Raw genomic sequence first — 27990 nt, 5'->3', positions numbered from 1 at the left:
ACTTTTGCAAGCTTAAGTTTGAGAGTGCCGTTATAGCACTCTACCAAACCTGCTGACTGAGGATGATTTGCTGCATGGAACTTTTGTCTAATACCAAGACCGGTACACACCTTTTGCATAATTTGGCCTACAAATTCACTTCCATTGTCACTCCCGACAATGCGCGGTAAACCAAACCTAGGGAAGAATTATTTCAAAAGAACTTTAGCAGTGGACAAAGCAGTGTTGTCCTTCAGGGGGTACGCTTCTATCCATCTGGAAAAGGCACACACCACCACCAGGACATATTTGAGATTGTTGCATCGCTCTATGTGAATATAGTCTATTTGCAACACCTCAAAAGGATATGTTGGGGGAGCAAAATGACTTGCCGGAGTTGGGGTCCCCTTTCCCGGATTGTACATCAAGCAAATTATACAATTCTTCACCACATTATCTGCACATTTTGGAATCCCTTCATTCAGCCACACTGGAGCCAGAAGTTTACATATTTCTTTCGCACTGATGTGGGCTGGACCATGCGCCATAGTAACTACAGGCAGTACATAGGCATCTGGTAACAGCCAACGCTGGTGTTCTGACAATTCTATCTAACATCCTGTTACGTCTAACATTCCTGTACTCTCTTTCCACTTTGTCTACTCTTTCTATGTAGCATCTCCCTGAATCGATCTCACACTTTCTATTGTGTCCCAACACATCCCTCTTTCCCTGACCCAATTCGCAGGGCCCGCAACATACATGCGACTTGTAGCATCTCTGGCTGTCCTTTTTGCTACCTCGTCCTCAAAAGCATTTCCGCGACCAACATCATCAGTAATCTTCTTATGCGCACTACATTTCACAATTGCTATCTGGGTAGGCAAAGCAAGTGACTCAAGAAGATCAGTTACCAATTGACCATGCTGTATTTTAGTACCGTGGGAGGTAAGGAATCCTCTTTCCTTCCACAAACGACCGAAGCTATGCGCCACACCGAACGCATACTGGCTGTCGGTATACACATTCACTCTCTTTCCTTTAGATAACACACACGCTCTGGTCAAAGCTATCGGTTCAGCTGCCTGAGCTGCATTATGTCTGATGCGTGCTGTCTCCACAATTGTATACAAGGTGGTAACAGCATAAGCTGAAGTTGTCTCGCCATTTGGGAGTTTGAAACAAGACCCATCCACCCATAGGATCCCATCTGGATCCACTAACGGCATATCTTTCAAATCAATCCTTCCATTTGTCTCCTCCTCAGTACGGAGAAAACAATAATGTTGTTCCTGAATATCTTTCTCTTCTGGAAGAGGTAACAGTGTGGCTGGGTTTAAAATGTTACATCGTTTGATGTACACAGGACTAGCCAAGAGCGTCAGCTCATATCCAGACAATCGAGCACTTGTAAGATGTTGTGTTTTCATCCTATTTAGCAAGGTATCCACTGCATGTGGTACCATAACAATGAGAGTATTATCTAGCACCACTCCAGCAGACTGACGAATAGAAATCGCTGCTGCTGCTGTAGCTTTAAGACAACTAGGCAATGCCTTGGCTACTGGGTCTAATGTAGCTGAAAAATAGGCACATGGCCGCTGTTTGTCTCCAAATCGTTGTGTTAAGACGCACAACGCACAACCCTCTCTTTCATGAACATAGAGCGTGAAGGGCTTACTGTAATCTGGAGTACCCAACACAGGAGCAGAACACAGAGCAGCACGTAAATCAGTAAAACTCTGACATTCGTCAGTCCAAGGAATGGGTTCGGGTGTGTCTTTAAAAAAGTGAGTGCTAACAAAGGTTTGGCCAACAAAGAAAAATTTGGAATCCATTGCCTACAATAAGAGGTAATGCCTAGAAAGGCACGCACCTCTCTTTGTGTGGATGGCAGAGACATTTGCGCATTTGCTTGAATTCGTTCTGGGGTTAATCGCCTTCCCTCCTTTGATAAGAGATGACCCAAATAGGTAACCTCTCGGACATATTGTAGTTTAGAAGGCGAAACTTTATGATTAAGATCAGACAAGTGACGTAACAGTGCAACAGTCATATTCCTGCAGACATCCTCTGAATCAGCAGCAATCAACAAATCATACATATATTGAATAAGAGTAGCCCCTGGGGGCAAAGGAAAAGCTTCAAGCGGACATTTCAGAGCTTAACTATAAATGGAGGGGCTTTCACAATAGCCTTGGGGTGCACGCTTGAACCGGAAACTTCGGCCTCCTAGAGAGAAACCAAAAATATCCCTACTCTCTTCGGCAATGGGAATGCTGAAGAAAGCATTTTTCAGATCAATAACAGAAAACCAAGCCGCTGAGGCAGGTATCATAGTTAAGAAGGCAGTAATATCTGGGACAACAGGAAACTGTGGTACAACAATTTTATTGACCTCCCGAAGATCAATCACAAAACGATAAACAGGAGGCTGAGAAGGATCAGTGCGTTTAAGAACAGGAAGAATAGGACTATTGCATACATTTCCTCTCGTTTCCTCAATCACACCCTTCTGAATCAAATCATAAATGATATCCAAAAGCGCTCTTTCACCTTCATTGGAAATTCTGTATTGAGGAATGCGTGGCAATTTAGCTTTGAGCTTGAGAGTATCAACATAAGGCGGGATCTCAAGACAACCAACATCATTTGGACCCGTAGCCCAGAGCGTTGCAGGAAGAGAGAGCAATTCAGGGGGGAATTGATCTTTAGACAAATACATTGAAGAAGTCAATGTCTGCCCTAAAGTAAGATGCACACCAGAAGGAGAACAATATATCGTTGCATGCATTCTTTTCATTAAATCCAAACCCAACAGATTCTCGCCGCAGCCAGTTGTTAAAAGAAGAGGGGCTTCCAAATCATAAGGGCCAATTGAAATAGGCAGAGGGCTAGAGACCGGGTTACGAACTCTGGCGCCAGAAAATCCTACGGATACATTAGTTGAGCCAGACAAAGGTGCCCCAGGGAGTTTAGAGTGAATGATAGAACTTCTCATCGCACCAGTATCTAAAAGAAATGGCTCTGAAGCTCCCATTGTAGTGACATTAACATAAGGTCCACTCTGATCTACTGGAATCGATACAACTCCCTCACTTTGTCTACGGCTGTCCTAGTTAGCGTGAAGGCTTTCATTTTCACCTTCAACATGATAATAATCATTGTAATACTGTGTAGACTGAGTATTTTGTTGATCAAAGTAGTTCGTGGAATTTGGAGGGGGAAGGGAACGCTGTTCTTGGGTCAACACACCTCGACCTCTACCCCTGGGCGCTATTTGATAAATACCACGACCTCGTGGAGCAGATAGTCCTCCACTACGCTGTAATAAAACCGGGCAACTATTCTTAAAATGACCCTCCTCTCTACAATAGGCACATTGGTTAGGACCTAATAAAGGTCGCGGAATAAAAGGCTCAGGCTTTTGATACACCCTCTGAAACTGTGGAGGCTGTTGAAACTGGCGCTGAGCAAGACAAGGAGGATAAGCCTGTTGCAGAAGAACCTTTGTTTTTAATTCTTTAGTCTCTCTTGCTTGTCTTTTTCCTCTTTATCCCTGTTCTCATAATATTGAGCAGTAGCCAATATCTGAGCAGAAGAAGAAACAGCCCATGAACTTTCAGAGTCTTTCAACTTGTGTGACAGCTCGGGAAGCAAATTAAATACGAATTTATCTACAAATAATCGATGTCCACCCTCCGTAGTCATATCCTGACCACTGTGATCAATAAATGTCTCCTCAAAACGAGTGAAGAAAATCAGATACACTCATCTTTCTTCTGCTTACACGCAGTTAGTTTATCCCAATTAACTCGCAAGGCGGGCATCATCGTTTTCATTAAAGTAATAATCCTACCAGGGAGTTCTGAAATCAAAACATCAGGCTTAGCACCACCCACTTGAGCTCTATCCGCGGCAATTATAACAGCCCAATCACCACCTAATGCTTGGGCGTGATCCTCTCTACGAATCCGAGCCCATAATGCTTGTGGGACTACATTTCCCATCAACATATCAATATCAGCTAAATTCATAATACAGGCATCAGTCTGGGACAACTCTTTATAATAACCAGCAGGGTTTTTACAGGGATCCGGTAGAGACGGTTTAAGAGCTAAAACTTCAGATCTCTTCCAGGGGACATGTACCCATATACGCTGGAAGTGCACGGGAACAGCTGGATTAGAACCTGCTGCTGCAACCGCCTCTCTCCACACTGGAGGAACCTCCCTCATGGGATAATGTTTTGATGTCAGTCTAACAGCAGGATCGGAATCGAGGAAAGTCTGCGAGGAAAATAGGGACCTAAAAGTGACAAGTGTCTTTACGGCGTCCTTAACTTTAGAACCCACAATGAGTCCCTTATCGAAATTAGCCTGAACATCTAACAAACCCTGAGGAACTGAACCCAAATCCATATCCTCCCATCCTTTAACAAGAGTGTCACACATAACATTAAAAACATCTGTGTGGGCGCTTCCCACTGATGAAAGGTGGCCATGATATCATTCACACTATACTGGGGACCCTTCTCGATCCATTTGCGAGCAAAACCGGAGACATATTAAGAGTCTCAAAGAAAGGAGACAGAAAATCAGAGACAGTATCTGTGATTCGTTTGCGCACAGTAGGAGAATTAGACATAAGGACAGGGGGACAAGGTATTCGGTGAACTAACAGAAGAATTAACAGTTATAAGGGGAGCCGAAGGCAAAGGAGATTGATGTTCAGGAGACGGAGGCAAAAGAATCGGTGGCACAGGAGGTGGGAGTGGCAATACCGAAAGGGGCTAATACGGAAGAACCGGAGCAGGCGGAGGCGCAACTAATGGCTGAACTGGTTGTAACAATGGGGGTGCATAAGCACCTTGTACATAGGGAGGAGGCAATCTCAATAAGTGAGACATCAAAGGGTCTTCCTCCGGATCCTTACTTTTATCAGAAGGGGAAATAGGCAACACCGGATAGCATTATCTATCGCCATACGCTGCGGTCTCTCTGAAATTTCCATTTCTTGATTAATCTCATTATCTTTAAACTGCTGGGCAGCCTGTATAATCGTCATACTTTGTGTTTTCTTATCTCGTTTTGCCTGTTTAATTTCTCTCTGTTTGGCTTCCTTGCGCCAGAGGCGGAAAGAGTCAAACATTGCCGGCCGGGCTTTTCTTTTAAACAAAATTGCTTCCACAAATTATCTAATATGTCAGGCTCAAATCTACCATTCTGTGGCCACTGCAGAACCCCATCGTTCTTCATGTATCGGATCCATGCCTCATTAAAAGGCAATGGGGCCAACACCATGTTTAGAATAAAGCTCATAAGTGGGAGCTCCAACCGGAGGAATTGGACAAGAGTCCTCCAGCCGGGAATCCCTATCACAACCAAAACAACAAAACTTTCTAAACTTACTCAGGCCAGGCATCGTTATTTCACTGGGCTGTTCACAAACATCAAGGGGTTAAATCAAATAACACAGCACAAATGTACTCACCCCTCGGCTTCGGCTTTTGCAATAGCCGAATCAAAGACCCAAATCAAACAAAATAGTGGGAGCTACCCACCAATACTTAACTAAGTGTCTTCTTACGCCAACAGAGGCCCGTCTAACGTCTTGCGATACCATACATCACCAAAATGGAGCCAAAGCAAGGCGGCAGTCAGGGCAGCAGTCGTCAGCAGCCGTCAGGAAGGAGAAACCGCGCTGAAACAGACCTTCAGACCACTTCGACATACAGGGGTCGCTTGACGTGGTTCGCGATTCCTCCAGAATTTTCTTGCGGGGCTCCTCACGACCCTCAGACAAAAACCGCTACCTCTGAAGCCGCCTCACAGAGGGCACCAATTGAAGAACCAGGGCCTTATGGGCCTGGCGGCGCAGGGTACGCCTTAATCTCCTGAGTTCACCTGCTTTGTTGAACAGAGACACAGGACACTCTGTTGAGCGTAGAAGATCAGGTTTATTAGCTGCAGCTAATTACAGTTGTCCCAGAAGTACATTCGGTATGTTCTTAGGAGACTGCCACTTTACTCCATGGCGCACAATCTTTTATAGCACGTAGATTCACCAAGAACACTCACAATGCATACATGGTTAGCCAATGAGAAGAGTTTGAATGCAAGATATAACCAATGAGAAGAGTTTGAAAACAAGATATCAAGTAACCCAAATAAACCTCTCTTCCAACTGTTTTTGTCACCCCTCCCCACAAGTTTTTTACACAAGGATATCCCGGCACTCAAAAGTCACGTATGTTATTCTTATCGGTTATTAGCCAAAGAAACGGAGAACAGAATATTAATAATGAGAAACTGGCTACGGAACAGATTAGGTCCTCACAGAGATGTATGACAAAGAATAATTTAATTCAAAATTTTACAAAAAAGGAAAGTCATAATCATAAACACAGATCAGAGCTCCCTAGTACATTTAGTTCTAGTTGTTAGTTCGTGGATAGGAGACATATATTCTCCAAATATTGATCCAAATGGATGACAGCCGACACGTGTTTCGTCACACATAAACTTATCCTGTTATCGATTTTATTGATATAACTATTACTGTACACCCAATTTGATTCTAATAATTGTCTTGATGTGCACCCTCAGATACATTACTACCTCATTCTTTTGTTGATGACCCCTCCCCACAAGTTAATCAGTGGTAGTGTCTACAACTCAACTTGCAGGTGGCAGGACACATTTGTATGCTTTGGAGGACAGTTGTGAAATGAGAGAATACAAGTAGAGAATAGCGAAGGCCAGAAGATAAGATAAAGTCAGGAAAGAATGGTGCGAACTAACAGATAGTTGAAACCGGGATCAGTTGGACCAGACGGGGATTAGTGGACTCAGCCAGTCCCTGACATCAGTCTCGTAAATAGAGGTAGGAGGTTATTTTGACACGTCGCAGTGAGATCAGCAGAAAAACTTTTTTTATTGTGCTGCCTGAGTGAGGGCAACATAAAATGGCGGTGGGACACAAAATGGTGGCTAAATACAAGCGAGATCGAAAATTGAATTTCCTCAGTGGGGCAAGTGCCAGGGGCTAATTTAAATAGAACGTTGGAGGAGGCCGGCGCACGCAGACCTCCTCCCCATGGCCGATATCGACCTTGGGGTCCGCCACCTGCCCAGAACAAGGCCAAAAATAAGATACGAGGGGAGAGAGGCCATGCGCACCCCCTTACAGGGCCCTTCATGGCCCCGGGGACCACGACATCCCAGTGGCCATGTCGATTTATCAATGTGGCCCCCTACCTGGGTCATTTACGGTCCCGGGGACCACCACCTCCCCAGGTCAGGCCCTCCAGTAACAAAAGAAGGGGTGGGGAGGGGGGGCACAGTCCCCTTCCTGGAGCCATCAATGGTCCTGGGGACCACAACCCCCAGGGCCAGCTCCCCATGTCCTGAGGTGCCCACTCTTGAGACAGTTATTTGCTGTCTCTTTACGGGACCTTTGACAGCCTCTGCCAAGCAAGAGCAAACAGTAAGTCCGCTCCCAGCGGGTTGGAGTAGGAAAACTGTTCTTGCTCGCTGGGAGCAGACTTTATCTGTTTTCCTACCCACTGCCAAGTGAGCAGGAAAACAGATGACAGAATTGCTCCTGCACGCGTGGAGCAGTATTTTTGCTGCTCCCTGCGTGTGGGAGCAAATGTCGGCTCCCACTGAAGGTGGCATCGACCACAGGGGCATTAAGGCTCCTCTCCCGGCCCCAAACACTGCGTACACTGGGTGGGGCCAGGGCACCCAGGAACAAGTGCCCCCCCTTCCCATGCACTAATTGGTCAGGCCCTGGGGGATGGGGTAACAAGTGCCAAAATCAGTCCAGGGAGGAGAGCTGCACGGCCCCCTCCCCCATTAATTATTGGCTGGGCCCCAGTGGGAATGGATAAACTATTTCAAGTTAGTGGGCTTGGCAAAGTCAAAGCACATCCATTTTCTGTGCAATTCCACATTTAAAAATAATCTGAAATCCTTGCTGGAGGTGAATGCATTGTTGGTCTGTATTGACTGACGAATGGGTTCTTTCTGGTCATCTCCTGGTGAGAATATAGTGCATTGTTCTCGAGTATGCAAATGTGCAAAAGCACTTGCAAGCTCCCCCATTTGGCCATGCACCATTCACCTGAGTAGTAGGAAAAGGTCTTTCTACCTTTTCCCATGTTGGTGGACAGCTGATTAAAAGCCCCATCCCACCCAGAGCGCATTTCCTGCCAATTTTGGTGACATGATTTCTATGCAGACGAATAGGAGGACATCTCCACCAAACAAAGAAGCACTTACTTCATATAGTTGGGAGGAAGTACTAGTGTTTGGTGGAGATTCACCTCATTGCAGTCTTGTCATCTTCTATATGGGAAAATTCACATTACAGATTTCCGGAAGAAGTCGCTTGAGGAACAATCACACTGCCGAAATTAGTGTAGCTGTAGTGTATAATGCGCACAAGACATTTACCCATCGAGTTAGCACTTACTAATTAACCAGCAGAAAGTGCTCCAGTTGGGTAGGCATTTTGTGCAAAACTGTGGACTTTTGTTGGAATAAGGGGAAGGTGAGGTTCCCTTCAGGTCCAGTCACTCACACAGCTACTAACACACCCACACAGCCATTAAGCCCCTCTCACATCCACTCTCAGACCCACACAGCCACTCACATACCCACTCAGACACCCTTAGTCACTCACACACCCACCCACAAAACCACCTCGAACAAATTCACACCAACTCACAGACCCATACAACCATTCACACACCCACACAGACAACCTATCCAACAGCCACTCACTCACACACCCACGCAACTACTCACACACCTGCACAACCACACACACACCTGCACAACCACACACTCTCACAGATCCATACAACCACTCACACATTCAATTACAGACCCATGCAACCATTCACACACCCACTATCACAGACCCATATAACCACTCACACACCCACTAATATATCCGCTCACACACCCGCACAAATCAGATGAAGTTTGAAATAGTATCACTCAGTAGTAGTACAGAAAGAATAGTAATTTAACTTGAGCAATAGCTTAGTACATATCTTTAAGTCACAGAAGCGTCTTTGAAATACTTACACTCACTGGATGATGTCATCAGTGATGTCACTGAGCATGTCATGAGTCATGTAATATGTGAGGTCAAAAGCAGTACATTGCGAGGGCGCAAGTTATAGCTAGCTCAGGCAACTTTAACAGCTGAATTTCTATGATTTTGTGCATGTGAAATCTGATCCTAACTATAACATTCCTGTAACCTTTGTTTTTTTAGATAGAGAGATAGATAGATATAGACAGGGAGAGAGAGACAGTCTGTAACTAACATGGGGCCACCAAAAACTCTACTGAAAGAATAACTTTAATACCTTACAGTCCAGGAACCTTTGAGCAAGCTCAGCATCCTCATGGGTGCAATTCCCAGAGAAATAGGTGGTGATGCCCTGAATAAAGACAGATAAGTAAAGGTAGGTAAAAAGTTCATTTCAGCACAGAACAGCATTACAAGCAACCAAACTCTGAAGTTCATAAAACATTTAGCAAGTTAGGTATTTAACATAGGTATTAAACAAAACTCCCCCATTTTGCCTGAATCACAGCGATTAAGTATTTTTAAAACAACACACAGTTTATTTTGCCAACACAATATATATTTCTACGGTTTGTGTGTGAAAATACAGCATTAGAGCAGCTTTAAGCATATGCATATTGTGTTTTAAAAAATTAAATGCAGTACTTTTTATCTGCCATGTTCTATAGACCGATTATGGGCCAGATTTAGAAGTTGGCAGTGGGTATATTCTATCACAAACGTGACGGGTATACCTGCCGAGGTATTCCGAACCCCATAGGATAGAATGTGATCCTAATACAGAGGACAGGATATCCGCAAGTTTGTGACAGAGTGTTCCCCTCTGCCTACTTCTAAATCAGGCCCTAAATCTTATGTGTACTTTAAAGCCATTGTTTTTATTTTGCGCACACAAATCCCCTCGGGCACAGGGTTACTTCCAATTCATGTATTTAATTTGTCTTTGAGAACCCCTGGTGGGTCTTCATTGATCAAACAGCCCAAGTTGCAATCTTGAGCAACATTCTAATATTTTCATTTTGGAGAAAATACTTCCAGAGGTTTGACCTCCTGTCACCTATCGTCCATGACCTTTTTTCATTAGGACATACTGGTCATATGGTAGTTTGGGTACAGTTTGTTTTTGCTCTCCTCAAAACAAAAAAGAAAACCTTAACTTTTAACCTTTGTGGGCAACACCTCTGTTGCATTTCAGGCTCACTGTTCACTCATGTACCACCAACAGTTCCAGTCCATATCACAAATGCTTTTTCTGTTATGCATTAATGTGGTTTATGGAGGGGATGATTGGATGGTCATAAGAAAGGTTCTATCACAATTCCAAACTTATTGGGACCTGCATTCTCCAGCCCTGAAAATAATAGGACGTGGAGACTGCACAAGCCAAATCAGATTTCAAGTAAGTGAGTTGTGGAGAACTCACACATTCCTGCACCTTTACAGGTTGAATGTTTCAGCTTCTGAAGAGTATTGTGAATCAATGACACTGGAATAATGGTAATACAAATTTGTCTGACCAATTGAACAGTGAAGCATCTCCCAGGGTTTTTTGCCATACTCTGAGACGAAAGCCAAATCGAAGGCACTAATGATATGCCTCCAACGCCAAAAGATTGATCTGAGGAAATAACCAATCTGTAGAAAATTCACCAAAGGACTGAGTGGTTCATCTCCCGCTCATTAAAATGGTAACTTGGTGTTCACACGAGCTTTGGTTTTCATTTCCAGGCGACAAGCCAATGGGAAGATGCGGGGTGGATTGCCCAGTCTCACAGCTCAATAGCTAGAGGAAATTAGGAATGAGACTTTGCCCAACTATTTCTTCAAAATAACTATAGCTGCCATGTTGAATGGAACAACTGAGTCTACATTTTGTTACAGAGATGGAAGAAAGGACTGGCCCAGGAAAATTACTTTCAAGTCCTGATATTTATGGAAGGTGCCATTTCCTAGGCTAATCTTATTCAGAGGGCATTGATGTTTTGAGAAGAGGTTCCCACCTGTACTGAGACAAGACAGTTGTCATTATTTGACTAGCTGGTGCCCTTTTCAGTTAGTTTCTTTTTAGAGCCAGCAGAAGAGGGAGTTCAAAATACTTTGAAGCATGGTCATTTTGATAAGACTTTTTTGAACTTGGTCAGCCTGACTCAGTTGTATGGATTTCTGCAAGACAAACTACATGGATACGAGATAACATCAGGCCAATTACCTCTGAAACCAATTTACTCAAGAAAGTGTCAACATTTTATTTCAACTACAGAAAAGTTTTAAATGATTTGCAACTCATTGACAGCTTCCGAAGTAAACAGAACTTCCAGACTTGTAAATATAAGATTATGAAGCCTTAGAAGTCACCGTCGTAGCAAATGCAATGTAAGCATATGCGTTGACCAGGACATCAAACGCCACAATTACTCAGGTTATTCAGTTGCCTGATCTCACATCTGATGCAAGAGCACAGCACACTTGAGCTTTAGTCATTGAGGAAGCTCTCACCCAGTTGAAATTATAACAACCGCTGCTCTTTAAATATATATGTTTTCATGAATATTGTTACTATGGAATGTATGTGATTTTATACGGAATGCAAAAATACTTGATTATACATTATCACCGACACTGGGTGCTGAACCACCAATATTTCATTTTGTCATGGAAATAGTTTTTCCAGTAAGAGTATAGAAGGGTTGTACTCCGGGTTTGTTGCAACAATAGTAACATTTGAACTTTGCCAAACGTATTGTTGGCAAGTGCGGGATTCTATTGCCTTGACCCTTCTTTTTCTTGCGTATAGGTGTTCTAGGTTTGCTTTTATGCATTGGCATTTCTAAAGAACGACCCTTGATGTTCTGCACAATACAGTGCCCAGCGTAGGATGGGTATATGATCCATGTCAGAAAAGAGAAGGAACGTTTTTGGATCATTTACAAAAGGGAAAGACGTGAGATTTCTTTTTGCCAACCCAGTTGCAGCAGAAGCTTGGAAGTGTCGGAGGAGCTGGAATGCCTATTTAAGTATCAATATTTTAGGCAGAACAATCCACAACAGAAAAGATTAAACTCTGGGGCACAGCCAATAATGAAGTGGAAAAGAGCAGAGTTTCTAGTGATGCAGTAGCAGAGGGTGCTGTATAAAGCACAGGGGCGTATGCATTGTAGACAATAGTACTTAAACGGAGGGCTGCGGGGATGGAATAAGGTGAGTTTGCAGATAGCAAGAGGAGTAACCGATCAGAAATAGATAGCGCTGACAGAGTTGTGTAGGCGCTTCGAGCTGCTCTATCAGAGCAGATTGTAGGTTCTCGTAATGGAAAAGCAGGAGGTGCTGTGAGTAAGTGTCAGGTATATAGTGGGTGGCATGTGTGTCGACATGCTTTACTCAGAGTAGGACGTGTTACGAGTCAAAAATGGAAAGGCAGAGCTAGGTGTTTGTCTCATTATAATAATACAGTAGAAGATGCTGCATGTGTGACTAGGCATACCTTGTCTCCCAGCCCCAGGCTCTGTTGCCTAGATTCAAGTGAATACATGAGCTCCCCATATGTCTCCCACAGGGATTTCATTTCCTCTGGGTGCTGATGGAACGCTGCACTGTTAAACACCAACTCCTTAAGTCTCTCCTGTCGGATAGAGGAAACATGGTTAATGTCAAACTCTGTACTTTAAAAATTAAACAATTTTATATACATTTTCTTTACATCCAAGGCATGAGAAAGCTTGTTTTTTAAGTGACTGTCAGGTTGATCTGTATAAAAATGTGCCCCAAAGGAAGATACCTAAAATCGAAGAACTCTGTAGCAGCTATAGAGGAAACATGTTGCCAATTCTAAATACCTCACCAGAAAGCAATAGAATTTGGAGTGTAGTATCACACACTTGAAAGTAGAAGGCTTAAATTACTGAAATTAAACTGAAAGTGCCTGTAAAGCATCATATTTGTGTTTTGATACTACTCCAGTCCTGTAATTTCAGATCGCTTTCCGCTGAAAGATGGCAGGTGCGGTGACACCAGGGCGAGACTGTTGCATAGACATCCCTCAGATGAAGAAACAGGTAGCCAGTAGCCGCTGTGCAACATAATGACGAAGCATTTGCCTCTTTAAAACTGAATTTGCCTGCTATTGCTGGGTGTGTTTCCGTCTCTCCTAAGATCACAGCACCTCATGGTCAACTGGCCATGCAGACCCCTTGTGACGCGAGTCACTGCCAGGACAATTTCAGTTATAAACCAGTCCTAAGCCACCCATCAATCACACAGCTGATGACCTAAAGGGAGACTACCTTTGACAAACCGTCAGAGACAGAAGACACTTTCAAACAAATCTATTTGTTGTAGCAAACTGCTGGCATGCAACCAACTACTATTTCAAAGCACTGATAAAAAAGTGTGAACAGCAGTTACGTTATGCAATACATAGAGGGCTACATAAAACGAAACTTCTAGTCACTAACTAATTAAACATACCACTGAACTGAAAAGGACAGCAATCGTTGGCGATTCTATATCCTTCTTCAGTCGCAAAACATTGGTCTAAAGATAACGGAGTGAATGCTACGGAAGACAAACATTCTGATCTAATCAGTGGAGGGACACAGCTACTTTGAGAGATCATCTCCCAGCAAGAAGTGGGAAGGTTAGGCCCAAATCCATGACTGGTCGAATTTAAGTAAGTAATTTTATTGACCATTCAATTAATTAAAACCTTTACAGTAAATCAACTGAATTCTGCACCTGCGCTCCTTGCCTCCCCCCCTTGAACCCTCCAACTGCTTGGTTGCTAGGTCCCATAAATCTGTTACCCCTTTTCTTGGGGAGTCCTTTTTGCCATCGAGCATGGGGTTAATTTCATATTACACAAACCGTTAAAAATGTCAGTCTCTTCTTTGCTGTCGAGCAGGGGATTACCATTTCCTTGCAACCCATTAAAATGTCTGAATTCTGGGAGCCCATAATTGGGCACAGGAGTTCTGCAAGGCGATTCGTGTGAAGGCCGCCTAGCTGATTTGTGGGTGCTCTGCTCTGGTTCGTGGTCTTCGGCCTGGCAGGGAGATATTGGACTTTGAAGGCCTAGGATAAGGTGCTACTGCCTCGTGACCAAGTTGTTACAATGGTAGAAAAACTGGCTAATATGATGGTCTTGCAGGCGCGGATAGGGAGAGGTGTACTTTCCGCAACTAGTTGCCGGGTTGCAGCTCATGGAGGAGGCTTTTGCTCGATGGAATCCGTGTAAGCAGCTTCCCATACTGGCTGCGAGAGGACTAGGTTCTTGTTTCGTTTCAGCTTATTGCCTGCCCTTGACTCGAGAAGCCGTGGCAAGGCTTCTAGTGCCGGTCTGATTGAGTGTGTGAACTTTGCCACTCTTGAGAGGATGCAGGTTTTTGTTCGCGGAAAACACCAGTCCGAAGCTTCCTTGCAGGACCTTATGCCAGTGACCCTGAAAATGGGGTGAAGCAACAGTTAGCGTTCGCTGGATAGTTTTGGGCAGCAGCATAATAGATGAAGCCAGGATTCCCTTTGGTAATTACATAACAGACAAGGGACTGCTCCGTCTTTTCAAGCCCATGTTGAGTTGAAATCCGAGATCTTGAGGGCGATGAGCCTCTGTGTCGAGCAGGGTGACAAGCCTATAATTGGCAGGATTAGAGTGATCGCTTTTTTGTGGATGGGGAAGATAACTGATCCTTTCCATGAGCACGGTGGTGTTGCGGTCACGTAGGCGTGTTTCTATAGTGAGGTCAGGATTGGGGCAAAGAATGCCTGAGCTAATTTAGGCGGGAATGCCATTGGGTCCTGGGGCCCACTAGTCTCATTGTCCTGATGATCCTGGTTATCACCAATTCCATGAAATTGGCGCATTCGCTGGTCTCTGGCACCATTTCCTAAACACTCATAAAGTGGGGTTCCTTGTTCTGGCGTGCGTCTGGGGTCTTGGAGCTGAAAGACTCGGCAGCTGGCGAATCTCTAGTGTACAGTCCTTTTACATATGCTTCCCACTCATTACTTGCAATACTATTCTCCTTTATCGGGCTTTGGGAGTTCAGCCAATTGATGCATCTCCATAGTTTGAAGTTGTTCTTTTCCTTTATCAAGGAGAATACTTTGAGCCATTTCTGTTCACTGACCTTTCTCTTGTACTCGCCTACTTTCTTCCTGTATGCTGTCCTCAGAGTGGCTATGGAAAGCACTTCTGACTGTTCTTCTTTTCTTTTTTTCCTTGAGTGCCTTCCTGAGGGCGCATATGCATTGAATCAGGCACTTCAGTGCACGTGGCTCAAGGGGGATGATTTGGTGTTAAGACTATTTTTTTGCGCTGTTTTTTTTGCCAGTTTCTGCCATAAATCGTCCGTCAGGGCTTCCCAGTGTCCAGTTACCCTCGATGGAGATCCTATCATCTATCGCGCTTTCCACGTTGTTGCCCACACTTGCAATTTGGGTCCGAGGTTGATGGTCCATTTTTATTCTTTTTAGGTATCTGAAGCGCTCTTCTCCTGTGGGTTCATCAATTACTTTCTGAAGTTCTGCTGATAGCATTGCCAGGTGAAAAGTGGTGCACAGAGGCCTATGGTCACTTTCCCTGTAATGTGACCGTGAGTCTCGCAGCTTATTGACCAGCTTCTAGTTAGTTAGGATATAGTCAATTGTAGATATGTTCCTAAAGGTCAGTGTAGGGCACCCCGAGGGGGGGTGGGAGCGTTTTTTCTTTCTGTAGTGAGTCAAGTGTAGTTTGAAACTTTTAAGAAGAGATCAAAGGGCCAGCTTTGTTCCCGTTGCTGAGCGCACCTAGTGCTTGATCCAAGCCTCTTGTATTAAAATCACCGACAACGATCACATTGCGATTTTCATATTTGATGAATACTTCTTCTAGTGTGGTGATGAAGGATTCCATGCGAGATTGCATCTGTGCTGGATTGATATAGCAGTTTATTAGCAGCAGGCGAAACGGCTGGCGACACGCTCTGAGCTCCTCAATGGTCATGGCTAGCAGGTCTGGAGAATTTGCTCTTTTTTCTGTGGTTTTGAGTTTACGGGCGTGGCTTAAGAAAACTGATAGTCCACCTGATGGCCGTCCGAAGATGTTCCTTTTCGTGGCAGCTATATGATGATTGTTAAAGCCAACTAAAGGAGTTGTTGTCATTGCCCAGGTTTCTTGAAAGCATAGAATGTCCCCTTTTGCAAGGGAATACAGAGTTTCCTTGTTCCTGGCGCTTTGCTTAGCCCTGAAATGTTGCATGAGATAGGGGTTAGTCGTTGGTGGTGGCCAATGATTAGTGATTGATGGTGATCAGCCTGATCCCCCGTTTTCCTGCCTATGCAGCCTATGTTTTGTCTGTGGTTAGGAATACCACTGCCAGAGCTCCTCCTTTGTGGCCTGCGCGATCTGGCTCATTAGCACTCTCCGCTGGTTATCTCTGTGAGGAATGGAGATATTTATTGGGATGCTTGGTCGTTCAATGGTGTTTCTCCCTCGCTTTCTATAGTGGTTTGTGCCTTTCAAAACTGATGAAACCCCCTCCCGTCGTGTTGAGGGATAAGATAGGGCAGGTATTTCGGCAGGCTGGGTTATTTGACGTATATGCCCCAGCTAGCTAGTTGTTTGACTTCAGCAAGAACTGCCTGTTGAAGGTTCTGTTGGCTAAATCCAAGTAAGGTGGAATCGCCGTGGGTATCCATGTATCCTTCTGAACTTTCCCCACTCCAAGTCTTCCGATGTGATCTGATTCAAGGTAGCGGTGTGTACAAATAGTCGGAGAATGTTGGACCTGTTTAGGATGTCGTGAGGGCCTTTAATGAAGTACCTAGGGGTGAGCACCACCTCATGGATTGTGGGCATTTCCTTAGGCCTTTGTGCATCCAGCGGTCACATATTTCTTCCCCCCCCCCCCCCTCCACAAGCCGAGGCTATGTGGCCCAGACTTGGAGTGGTTGTTGGGGATGCTACACTGTTCGTCTGCTGACCTATTTGAAATTCCAACCAAGCTGTCTTTTGGCTGCTGCTCCGGCAGGGAGTGTGTGATGTAACCCTTCGGGCCTTTGAGCCTCCAGTCTCAGTGGGTCGGATGTCCTGGTTTGTGTGCAGACATCCTCCTTTCCTGGGCTAGCCCAAGGTGCTGCAGCCTGACCGGGGTCTGGTGCTAACCCTGTTGGTTGTTGGGCCACCTGATGCTTACTTTGTCGCGTTGGAATATCTGTTTCTTCAGCTTTGTCTACCATAATCGCCCGGGACCTGATCTGCCGTTTAAAGTTGAAGATTGGGAAGAGTGGTCTTGAATTGCTTTTTTCCTCATGTCTGCGACGGTTCAGCACTGCCGGCATGATTGATCTTTTGATTTTCGATCTCTTCAACTGTTTTATCAGTTTTTTCTTTGCCCTCCTAGATAAGGGCGGGGGGCTTCTGTCATTGCTCCATCGGCCCCCTTGATGGTCACCTTAAGCTCTGCTCCTTCGTTTGCGTAGAGGCTATCAGGGTCTTCCTTGCTTTTACTACTGCTTGGGGATACCACAATGTTTTTGCTTCTTCTCCCTTCCTTGGAGTTTTTTGATTCTGGGCTCATGACTGGGGAAGGTTCTCCTTTAGAGGCTAGTGGTTTTTTTTCCCTGTCGTTATCCTGAGGGGTCCCATTGTTGTCTGTGGATCCCCCTTGCCAGCGCTACCATGTCCCCCAGTACTTCGGGCAGCTCAGCCCACTTTTCTATGATGTCAACACATAGGCTCGTGCGGGACGTCGTAGCCTGGTTGTTGTAGATTATTGCCTCCAGTTTTGCCAGCGTGTTGCCCTGGTTCACTAGGCGCGGGGGCTGGGCTATTGATTGTAGGAAATCAATTTGGACCTCCATTTTTGTTGACTGCCAGAGCAGGGCTCTGGCTATTGACTTTTGTATTTCTCTGATGGCTTCCAGGTGGAGGTCATCTTCATAGTCTTCCAGGCCTGTTGGTTGCCGGCCCCCCACACGAGGGTCCTTTGCTTCTTCCTTTTTCCCCCAAAGGGTTTTGGGGTGAGATCCAGGATCCTTTCTATTGTTAACTCTAGCTTTTGAAAGGAGTCGGTGAGGTCTTCTGTCTCTGGTGAATCAAGCTGATGGCAATTTACTGGTGAGATGGTGGTAACTGATCTCAGGGTGGTTGCCACTGGTCCTTTTACCTCGATGTCTTTGACCTTATCCAGTCGCCAGTGAATTAGGGCTTCAGTCAATAGAAGGCCGTTCGCCTGGTCTGTTGACCTACTGTAGTTTTCTGCGTTCTTTGTATGCTGCGGAAGCCTCCTGGGCTCAGTCTCATTGGCCCTTTCATTGCAGATGTTGCCACTCTTGTCCTAGTTTGCCACTTGGTACCCGCTGAGGGGGGCTGAGCTTTCTGTTCCTGTGCTCTGTTTCTGTGCTTCCTGTTCCCCGTCTCAGGAGTGTGAGCAAGTTCTGCGCCCAAGGGTGGGCTTTCCAGTGAGGGCATTGTCTACCGACTCTTGGTTGTCCTCTAGCCCTTGGAGATTGTGCTCCGTCGCCTCCGCTATCCTTCTTGGGGAACTGTCCAGGATTACTGTTGGGCTGCAAGTTGCTTAAAAATACTGGCTTATGAGCACTTGATGGGGAGGATTCGCTGTTAACTCCAGATTGAGCAGCTGGACCGTTCTTCTTGTGACCCTTAGTGGTGTTGGCCCTATGAGCACATGCTCTTTTGCTTCCATTTCTTTTTGACAATGTGGCTTCTTTTTGAGCATTGTTCTTCAGCTCCTGTAATGGAAGGTTTAGGCGATCTGCCCCCTTCTTTCTTTCTCCTTTCTTCCCCACACCTCCCGACTTCACTGATCCACCCCCCTACGACCTCTTCAGATAAGGCAGTGCATGCCAATGTTTTTAGATTGGTTTTGCCTGTTGGCAGCGCGCTTTACTGGATACTGCCGCTGCCTTGGCATCCGGCAAGCTACATTTTCAGGTTGAATACGAGGGCCTGATATCATGCCCCAGTTTTACCGTAGCTTGTTGCGTTAGCCGTATCAGCCAATTTTCCTGGTTGTCTCATGTAGCTCTTCTTGCGGGCTAGGGTCAGGCTTGAAGAGCTTGGAAAAGATTGGAGGGTTGCTGGCTACTGTGGAGCAAAAAGCGGGGACCCCCGGCCCCCACAAGACGCACCCAGACTGTCTGGGCCACCTCCGCAGGGCTTGCCAAAGGGCACTCTCTAGGCTGCAGCTTTCAAAGGCCACCGCACATGCTCGGAGGTTCAGGAGCTCTTTGCCAGCCTCGATACTGGCAGCTAAGTGGCCGGCAATATGCGTCCAAAAGCTGTCCAAAAAACTGAGGGGCAAGGGCTAGAGTGAGAGCAAACAGCGGGTAGCCAACTTACCGCACCTCCACAACCTCCTCCACCCGCCTGGCTCCTAACACTCAACACCTGCCTCCCACCTCACCTGTGGTGGTTGTGGAGCGGTGTGGTGTAAAGTGAGCGAGCGATGCAGTGGTGCAGTCCAGTACTGGCCTGGCCCGCTTCTCCGCAGCTTCCAGTGACCCCATTTGCTGCCTCGGTCATGCAAGCAGGACTGTAGCTGTTACGGAACGGTTGCGGTCCGGTGGATTGATGAGCCACGGTACCGCTGCAGCCTATCCGCAACTTCGTCCGTCACTCCCTGGACGAATGAGAAGTCTTCTTTCATGAGGCTTATTTTCAGATTTCCTTTAATGCAGCCAAAGTCCGGTCTCTTCCAAGATTCGGGCACAGTGAGTTCCAGAGCTTGGGCTCTAGGCCCAACCTGTTCAGGTAAGTCTAACCTAGACAATTCGGTTATTTTAATGGATCTCAGCATATGGGGTATAACTAGGGGTCCCAGTTTTCAGTTTTTAATGATTTGTACAAATACAGACAGAGAACAAAGCGCTTCCTCCTGTCTGCATTTTTTTTTTTTTAAATGCAAAAATACAACAAATTGGGCTTCTTTTGAGCGCCTTTCCATGCTGTCTTTCATTGATTTCAAGTCACCAGTTGAGCAGATATATGGCATTGGGAGTTAAAAAAAAAAAACAAAAAAAAAAAATAGGATGAGGTTTCATTAAGTAGCGACATATGCCAACATTCATTTGTAGTATAATGCCAATATTTAGCTGAGGCGAATTGTTGTTCTATTTGGATACTTCATTTACTAAAACACAACAGGCGTCAAAGTATGAGTGCACATGTAGCAGTTAAATACATATGGAAATATACCATATTACAACATCTATACGGAGAAGACAAAATAAATATGGGCAAATACTGACAGGAAGGGGAAAATAGATATGGATATTTACAGACTGAAATCTTTAAAAAAAATATAAAAAAAAACCTGGGAGCACTAGGTATAACTCAGGAGCTATACCTGAAAAAAGTTTCGACCAGATCAATCTACCTTGTGCTTAGTAAATGGTGGAGAGAATTCTTCAGTTTATTCCCTTTGTAGCCAGAAGTCAAGAAAGATCTTTGAAAGCGCAAGTGAAGTTGGGCCATTACTTCAGGTTGAAAGAGTCTGGCTGCTACATCTAGCAATCTCCGGAGTTTCAATATATATTTCTTCAGCAATCCACTCAAGATGAAGGTCAAGTAATTCAGGATTCAAAGCACCAGCACTCTGGTAAAATCAATGAAATGAGGCCATTGAGCAGGGGTTGGTCATTCTCAACAGCCAGCAATTACAGCCGATGCTCTGGTTGCTGCTGATGACCGAAATGGTCTGCGAGGAAAGTAGTTTTTCTGGGCAGATGAAGGGAAGGATGCTCTAAAGGGTTTCTCAGATTGACAGACTTCTGTTTTCAGAGCTACTATTAAGATTGCATTTGCAGAACAGAGAATAATAGCACATAAAGAGAATAGGTTTCAAAGTATAGGAAAAAAGACTGATGGGTACTAAAGTACCTCTTTACTTGGGAGCCCACACACAATGGTCCCACTTGTGCTGCACATTGGAGCCTCCACTGCAATGAAACAAAGCAGGATTGAACACCACAACTTGGAATAAAACATACATAAACACTAGACAAAGATTCACTTGAAACAATAAGCAGGTGATTTGTATTAAAGAATGAACCTTCCAATACTACACATGTCCCTCCATGAACAATAACCAAGCAGGCCAAGCACATAAAGACTGAAAACAACACACATTGTTTATGTTGTACATGGATTCCTTAGGAAGCCTTTATTGTGAATAATCAAATTGAAATCTGGGTATTCACTGCTGTGGCGTCACAGAAGAGGGTAACTGAAATGGTTACTCGGTCTAGAAATGTCACCAGGGGAGCTCCAGAGACCCAAGTGTGCCAGCACTAAGGCGGTTGGTGGTCTCCACCCTGGTTTCCACCTCTCCCGGGTCTCTGCAGATGCAAGGGTGACAGGAGAAGAGAGGTGGATTGTGCCTGCCCCAATTACCTCCTCTGTAGTTGACCTGACAAACCAACCAATGCTAACAAACAGACCTCACAGAACCGTTGTCAGCACCATGCCGGCTCTCTGCCCTCAAAGAGAGAGAGGAATGGAGGTTGATGGCAGCGAATACAGTAGAGGTAGGTACCAAGAGGCCAGGTTATTAATTGGCCAATGGGGAGGGGAACACATTGATTGTCTGGGCCTCCAATAAACCAGGAATCTCCACCCTTTGAGCACCTAAGTGTTGTGAAGAGGAGTTATTCCTGGCATGCACATAATCTGGGGCTCAGTGTAAGCGCCTGGAGTGGTGCTAGGGTACACTGGTAGCTAGGTGTATGGTAAGAGCCCCAGTATTGTTTTGTTCTGTGATGTAATGATTTGACACGGAGTTACTAGCTTGACAAAGATGCATGCAGGCTTGGGATTTTGAGGATTTACTCTCTGAACTGGACGGAGTAGTGAACAGCAAAAATAAACAAAATATACTGTTAAAGTGATTGTGTCCACAGATCTGTCCCAAAATGTTTTGTGTCTGCGTCAGAGACCTGCCTATCTGCCTTTCATAGCTCCTGCCAAGTCCAAGTGTTGCAGTGAGCTGCTTTGTGCTAGTTTGGAAGAGGTAAAGTTAGAAGTTAAGGTAGATTCCGGGTTCCATTTCATCATGATCTCTTACATATTCTTTTATTAAAATGGCCTAAAAAGATTGAAGGCAGAAATGTCATATGGCAATCCAAGTGCCTATGGCAGTATCACCGCTGATACTACTGGGTATTTTGTAATACAATAAAATTCACGCCAATTTGAGCTAAAAGATAGAAAAGATAAAAGCGTTTTTTTCTTAAATTATAAAAATGCTGGGCCCGCCGTCACCCACATCCTTAAAATAGAATACATTTAAGCTACAATAGAGAACGCCAAATACTTCCCAATGCTCGATTTGAGAGCAGTCTACCACCAGATGAACTGTCTAAAAAACCCAACATTTGACTACATTTATAAACCCACTAGGTGCAATCCAATACGTTAGGCCTCCTTTTCACTTGGGATCTTCAGTGGCATCATCACAGTTCTCGCCCTACAAGATGTTTTGATATTCTCACATTTACAGAGACTAAACACAAACACAAGAAAAGATGAAAGAAATCTCACACTTTCAACAATAAAGTCACGATTGATAAGGTCAACGGTCTACAACACAGAAAATGTAAAGAAGGTGGTTATACTACAGAGAATCAAATCCAGTCAATCAAGAAGGAGCTGTATCCCCTCCATTAACGATCATCTGTTATGATGTCCTGGAAATGTCAAGACATTTTGAGTGATGATGGCAGCTTTGAGGAAACTGAATAAAAACATGGAAGGAATTGATGTGGGATGGAGCACAAACAGCTGATTTTAGAAAACGAACAAAAGCCATCATAAAAGTTCCCGCCACGAAACCTCTAGGGCCAGATGTGCGATTTTTTTTGCAGTCGCAAACGGGAAATCAGCCCGTTTGCGATTGCAAAATTGGCATGCCCAATGTACCAACCCTATTTTGTGAGTGGATAACCTATTACCGACTCGCAAAATAGGGTTTGTGACTTGCTATTAGGAAGGGGAGTGCCAAGGGCGTCCCTTCCTAATAGCGACTCGCACTTCAATACACAATTGTCTTGCGATTGCAAAACACTCGCAGTTTAGTAGGTGGTAAGAGACTCTCAAACGGTAAGGGGTCCACAGGCGACACTATTGTAAATTACATTTTGCGGGTCGCAAATTGCAAGTCGCAAAACACAATTTGCGACTTGCAAATTGTAAGGGTCGTACATTTGGCCCTAAATGATTTAGAACGTGTTTAGAGGTTAAAAATATTGGTGTTTGGGAAATATCATAATTTTTATAGTTCAAGTGTACCACACAGTTGCTTCCAAAACATGGTCTGGTTTGTGGAAAAAACATTAAACTATTGAAAGGTAATTATTAGCTCCTGCATGGGGATAGAAGATTTGAAAGCATATTTGTGTTGAAGTTTCAGGTCAGAACGCAAGACACTCCTCATCAAGATTAATTATACAGATGTCCAAACTGAATGAATATTACTTCAAAGTTTGACACATTCGAGGTGGCAAAAACAGAAGGATGGCTCACATTTCCAGACTAGTGCTCAAAAAGCCAAAAACTAGTAGAGAGGATGAGAATTGTGGCAACAGTAAAATATGCACAAGTAGGCACTAGTGGTAGTAAATAGGCAAGAATGGTGGAATGCTGATAAAGAAGGTGAAGGAATAGCAACCATTATTTAGTGCAGCGTTATCCAAAGGAGCAGCCACTAGATGGTTTAGAAGAACATACCCTATTACTAAGGGATTTTGTTATACCAGACTAGGCAAGGGTCAACATTATTTAGCAGGCACATAAAGGTCACCTAGAGGCTAAAGTGTTTAAGAGACTAGTGAGAAATACCTTCTTGTGGCCTGGCATGATCATAATGGGTGATGCTTTGTCAAATCTGGTTATGAATGCCAAAATTCTGACTGGTTGATGAGATGCAGGAATTTTGCTAGGATTCTGGTGCCTTTTCCACAAGTACCATGAAAACATTTAGCCCCTGATTTTCGTACTACCTCGGTGGTACACCACTGTATAAGAAGTAGTTCACAATTTTTTTCCAATGGGTGGGAAACCGATCAGTGGATGCAATAAGAAGTGTTGCGCAGTTTGTACAGGAGATTATTCCAAGGAAACTGTTGCTAATTTCCACAATAAACATTAGAGTGCAGTTTTCTTCTAAGTACACGATTTAAAAAAATAATCTGTAACTGGCATTACACGAGATAAATAACTCATTTATATTCATAAAAAGTGTGAGTTAAAGGGACAAACACATTGTGAAGGTGACCAGCAGCAATAGTTAAATTGTACCAACGGCGACTCCACGAGATCGGAGGAGCAGAGCATCGGCCCGTCAGCTGCGAGTGCAGCAGGCAAACACAAATAACAAGCATTAAAAATGCAGTAGGTCTCGCCTTTTATTAAGTTAAAGCCATTTGCTTTGCTATACAATACCATTATCAAAGCAAATGGCTTTAACTTAATCAAAGGCGAGACCTAATGAGTTTTCAATGCTTGTTTAAAATGATATTGCAGCTGGGGTTTGTCTCTTGTCAGGTGGGGCGGGAGCTGGCGTGCTTGAGGGGGTGAAATGGGGACCGGAAAGGACCACTTTTGCGATGGAGAATGGGGGGGCTCGTTAGAGGGTACTGAATAGGGGGCGGCACTCAGAGTAAGAGACGGGGGTACGGAGTGGTTGTGCAAGGAGGCGGGGATTCGAAGACCGACGGGTTGCCGGCAAGGGAAATCGTGGCTGGGGCGGGAAGCCGGAGTAGAAGGGAGCTGCACCCCAACGGCACCTGGAACAAGACACCTCAGGCATGGCGTGATTTCCAGGACGGGCGCAGAAGTTTTACATCCACAGAGCAGGAACGTGCCTGCACCTTGTCGACACTTTATACCGACAAACTTAAACCGACAAAAGCACAAAGGTACATTCCAGAAAAACCTTCCTATTAAACACACTTGAATTTGACGCTCCACTCACTTCCCCTTTAACACGGTTAACGCACAGCACGTTGTTTTCAAACTTAGTCCCTCCTCCTGCCCCGTCATAAAACAATGTAACTGCGTTTAGAGCCCTCAACAAAATAATATCACCCTTCTCTCAAGAAAAACACCTGCCTGACATCTGAAAACGGACTTCTCCCTGTACTCGTCTCGCACCTTATTTCAGTCATCCACCATACCCCCTTATCGCTCACCTCTGGAACCGTGGCCTCATGGCCCGACGTCCCAAAACCCCTCTCTTCTCGCCCATGGCTACCAGACACATGGGGCTGTGCTAAAGCAAACCGGTGCCTGGCAAGCTGCAGAAGGCCCAGAGCCATAGCGAGCGTATCGACCGGGAGATATACGAGCATGCCAAGGAGGAGCTCAAAGTGCTGCGGATCCAACTGCTTGGTGAGTGGGGCAGCCGAAGGGGGGAGGGAGGGGCAGCTTGTGGTGGATACACATGGGAGACTCAGGTGGAGGCACTGGGAAATAACAAGCCCGGCGGTCGGCGGAGCATGGCGCGCGCGCGCGTGCGTCTGCGCTTCTCAGAAGCGCGTCCACAGACCCAGATCGCTGCGCGTGCCCCGGTCTGTCTCCCTTGAGAGGCATCACAGTAACAATAGTTCTCGTTGGCGGCAGCGCTTCACGCTGCAACGCCAGCGAGACCTAAAAAGGACGTAATAATGGCATTTTATTTTGCCAACAGCTAGCGCTGTGTACAGCGCAAGAGTGAGGCAAGGGGCGGGGGATGAATCCGGTTATTGGAGTTACTGCTGCCCCTTTCAGTGCACGTCGAGTTGGCTATCTGGCTACCTTCGGCCAGACAGACATTCGGGGGATTGCTGGCACAGGCCCCAACCTCAATATGAGCACTGGATTAGCCTGCTCCCAACAATTATGGAGCTGCTCTCACGCTGATGAGAGCAGCTCCAGGATTAGTTGGATTTGCGTTCCACTGAGCAGGAAGGACGTCCTTCCAGGCCTGCTCATGGAGCGCTTGGGAGAAGTGCGGCATGTATGGTGAGTTTGGCGCCATCGCACTCCACCATATTTTTTAAATAGTAGCCGCCACTGTGAAATCCACCTTTTCTTTGTGGTTACTCAAGACTTTACGCCTATTGCTAGACCCTATTTTTTGCAGGTTTTAGAACTCTGCACTTTACACCTGCTGACCAGGAATAAAGTGCTTGCCTCCCACTTTAAGCATAGTTAAATTGGCTTATTCCGGATTGACATATTTAATTTGCCTGCAAGTAGAAAGTGCACCCTGGCCTGCAACTCAAATGCCACTTGAGGACTGCAGTACCTAATATGCCATCCACTACAGTGGCACTATAAACATGGATACAGGCCTACCCCATGTGGCCTGACAGCTGAAGTGTAAAACCTGCAGTGCAACCAGTTCAAACAAACCTTTAACGGGTAAAGACTTCCCTTTCAAATATCAGTCACTCCTATTTAGGCACTGTGAGACCGGCCTCACGGCGTTGCCCTCCCAATCATCCAGCCAACCTGCAACCACCCTCAAGACACGACATCTCTGACTCCGGCCGCCCCAGCCACCCAGATCCGAGGGCCGGCCAGAGCCCTGACAGACTCGACACCCTACCACGCATGTCCGACCGAGGGAGCGGGAACCCTCGAGCCAGACCCAAAGGCGCCAGCCCAGTCACACCTCGGGTCGCCTTCCCCGAGAAGACTCGATCGGCCACCAGGCCCCTGGGGAGCAGGCGCCTCCCCTGCCGAGCGTCTGGGGTCCCTCCCAGACCCACCTGAAAAGACCAAAGAAGTGAGCGGCAGGAAATCCCGCCGAACCCCCTCCGTCACCCCAGTCCCCCCTCTGCGAGGACCCCGGACTTCAAAGAACAAGCGGAGTATAACAAGGGGTGCCGGAGAAACGAAGGAAGAGAAGACCTGGAACCATCCGAGCCTGCTGTCGTGGCTCCTGAACGCTGAAATCACCTGGGCCTGCTGAGTGACTCGCGGCCTCTTGCTATTGAACCATCTGAGCCCTGCTGACGAGGTCGCGGCTCCCGAGCACTGAACCACCTGGGCCTGCTGAGTGACTCGCGGCCCCCAGCTATTGAACCATCTGAGCCTTGCTGACGGAATCGCGGCTCCCGAACTCCGACCACCTGTGCCTGCTGAGAGACTCGCGGCGCTCCCCCTTGAGGACGACTCGGTAAGAGATCGCCCAGAGACTCGACACCCTCCAGCTCGAGGATTGTGAGCTATACGCAGGGTATTTCGCAGAGACACTATCTTGAAAGACTGTCCCGCTACCCCCATTCCCCACGACCGATTTGTGGTACTTTGTGCCACTGCTGTACTACTTGCATCTTGGATCATAAAGATCCCTTGAAAATCATCGATAAAAGAACCTATCGTCCTACAAAGAATACGTGTGGTGTCACTCTGTTCGTAGTGTATATCAGGGTGTGCGCGCCTAGTTCGGCCTACGTGGGAGAGGTGGGTCAAAGGAGTGGGCAAGACGGGCATCGAACCCCCCTCCGGCGAACGCCTTTCCAACATTTGGTGGCAGACGACGGGATCCGAGCCGACACCGAAAGAGAGCGTGCAGTAAACGACTGACACACTACCAAACAGAGATGGAAGGAGAAACCTCCCTGGGTGCCGCAGGTACCGAAATAAGCTCACCGTTCCGAGAGGATCAATTGGACTATTACACACATAGAGAATTAAAACAGTTTTGCAAAGACCTTGGCATCGCTACCACCGGATTGAGCACAAAGGAAGACTTCCAGAAAGTATTGAAAACCTGGGTCGAGACGGGGGCGCCCCCGACCCAAAGGGAAGGAGACTCTGCCCATGAACCACAAAGCATCCCGGCGAGAAACAACGGGCCAGAGGGGAACCTGTCCCCCGAGGAGCTAGCGGACCGAGAGAGAAGCCGCAACCACAAACTTGAA

The 27990-nt window shown here is 45.8% G+C and overlaps 1 protein-coding gene and 1 long non-coding RNA gene across 5 annotated transcripts in view; one reads left to right on the top strand and one right to left on the bottom strand.

The window, feature by feature from the left end:
• Positions 1-27990, bottom strand: part of DPP3 (dipeptidyl peptidase 3) — a 533904-nt gene that overhangs the window by 330718 nt on the left and 175196 nt on the right. For all 4 annotated transcript variants that reach the window (XM_085625440.1, XM_085625443.1, XM_085625441.1 and 1 more), the window contains 2 exons: positions 12569-12706; positions 9365-9439 (listed from right to left, as the gene is read on the bottom strand). In XM_085625440.1, the coding sequence (XP_085481566.1) occupies positions 9365-9439; positions 12569-12706 (213 nt within the window). The remainder of the gene's footprint in view (positions 1-9364; positions 9440-12568; positions 12707-27990) is intronic.
• The window catches only part of LOC146798177 (uncharacterized), a 159390-nt gene that overhangs the window by 38855 nt on the left and 92545 nt on the right, over positions 1-27990 (top strand). The gene's annotated exons all lie outside the window — the stretch shown is intronic.

The sequence above is a fragment of the Triturus cristatus genome, chromosome 9 (genome assembly GCF_964204655.1).
Source record: "Triturus cristatus chromosome 9, aTriCri1.1, whole genome shotgun sequence".
Lineage (NCBI taxonomy): Eukaryota > Metazoa > Chordata > Amphibia > Caudata > Salamandridae > Triturus > Triturus cristatus.
This window is presented reverse-complemented; position numbering and strand designations above follow the sequence as displayed.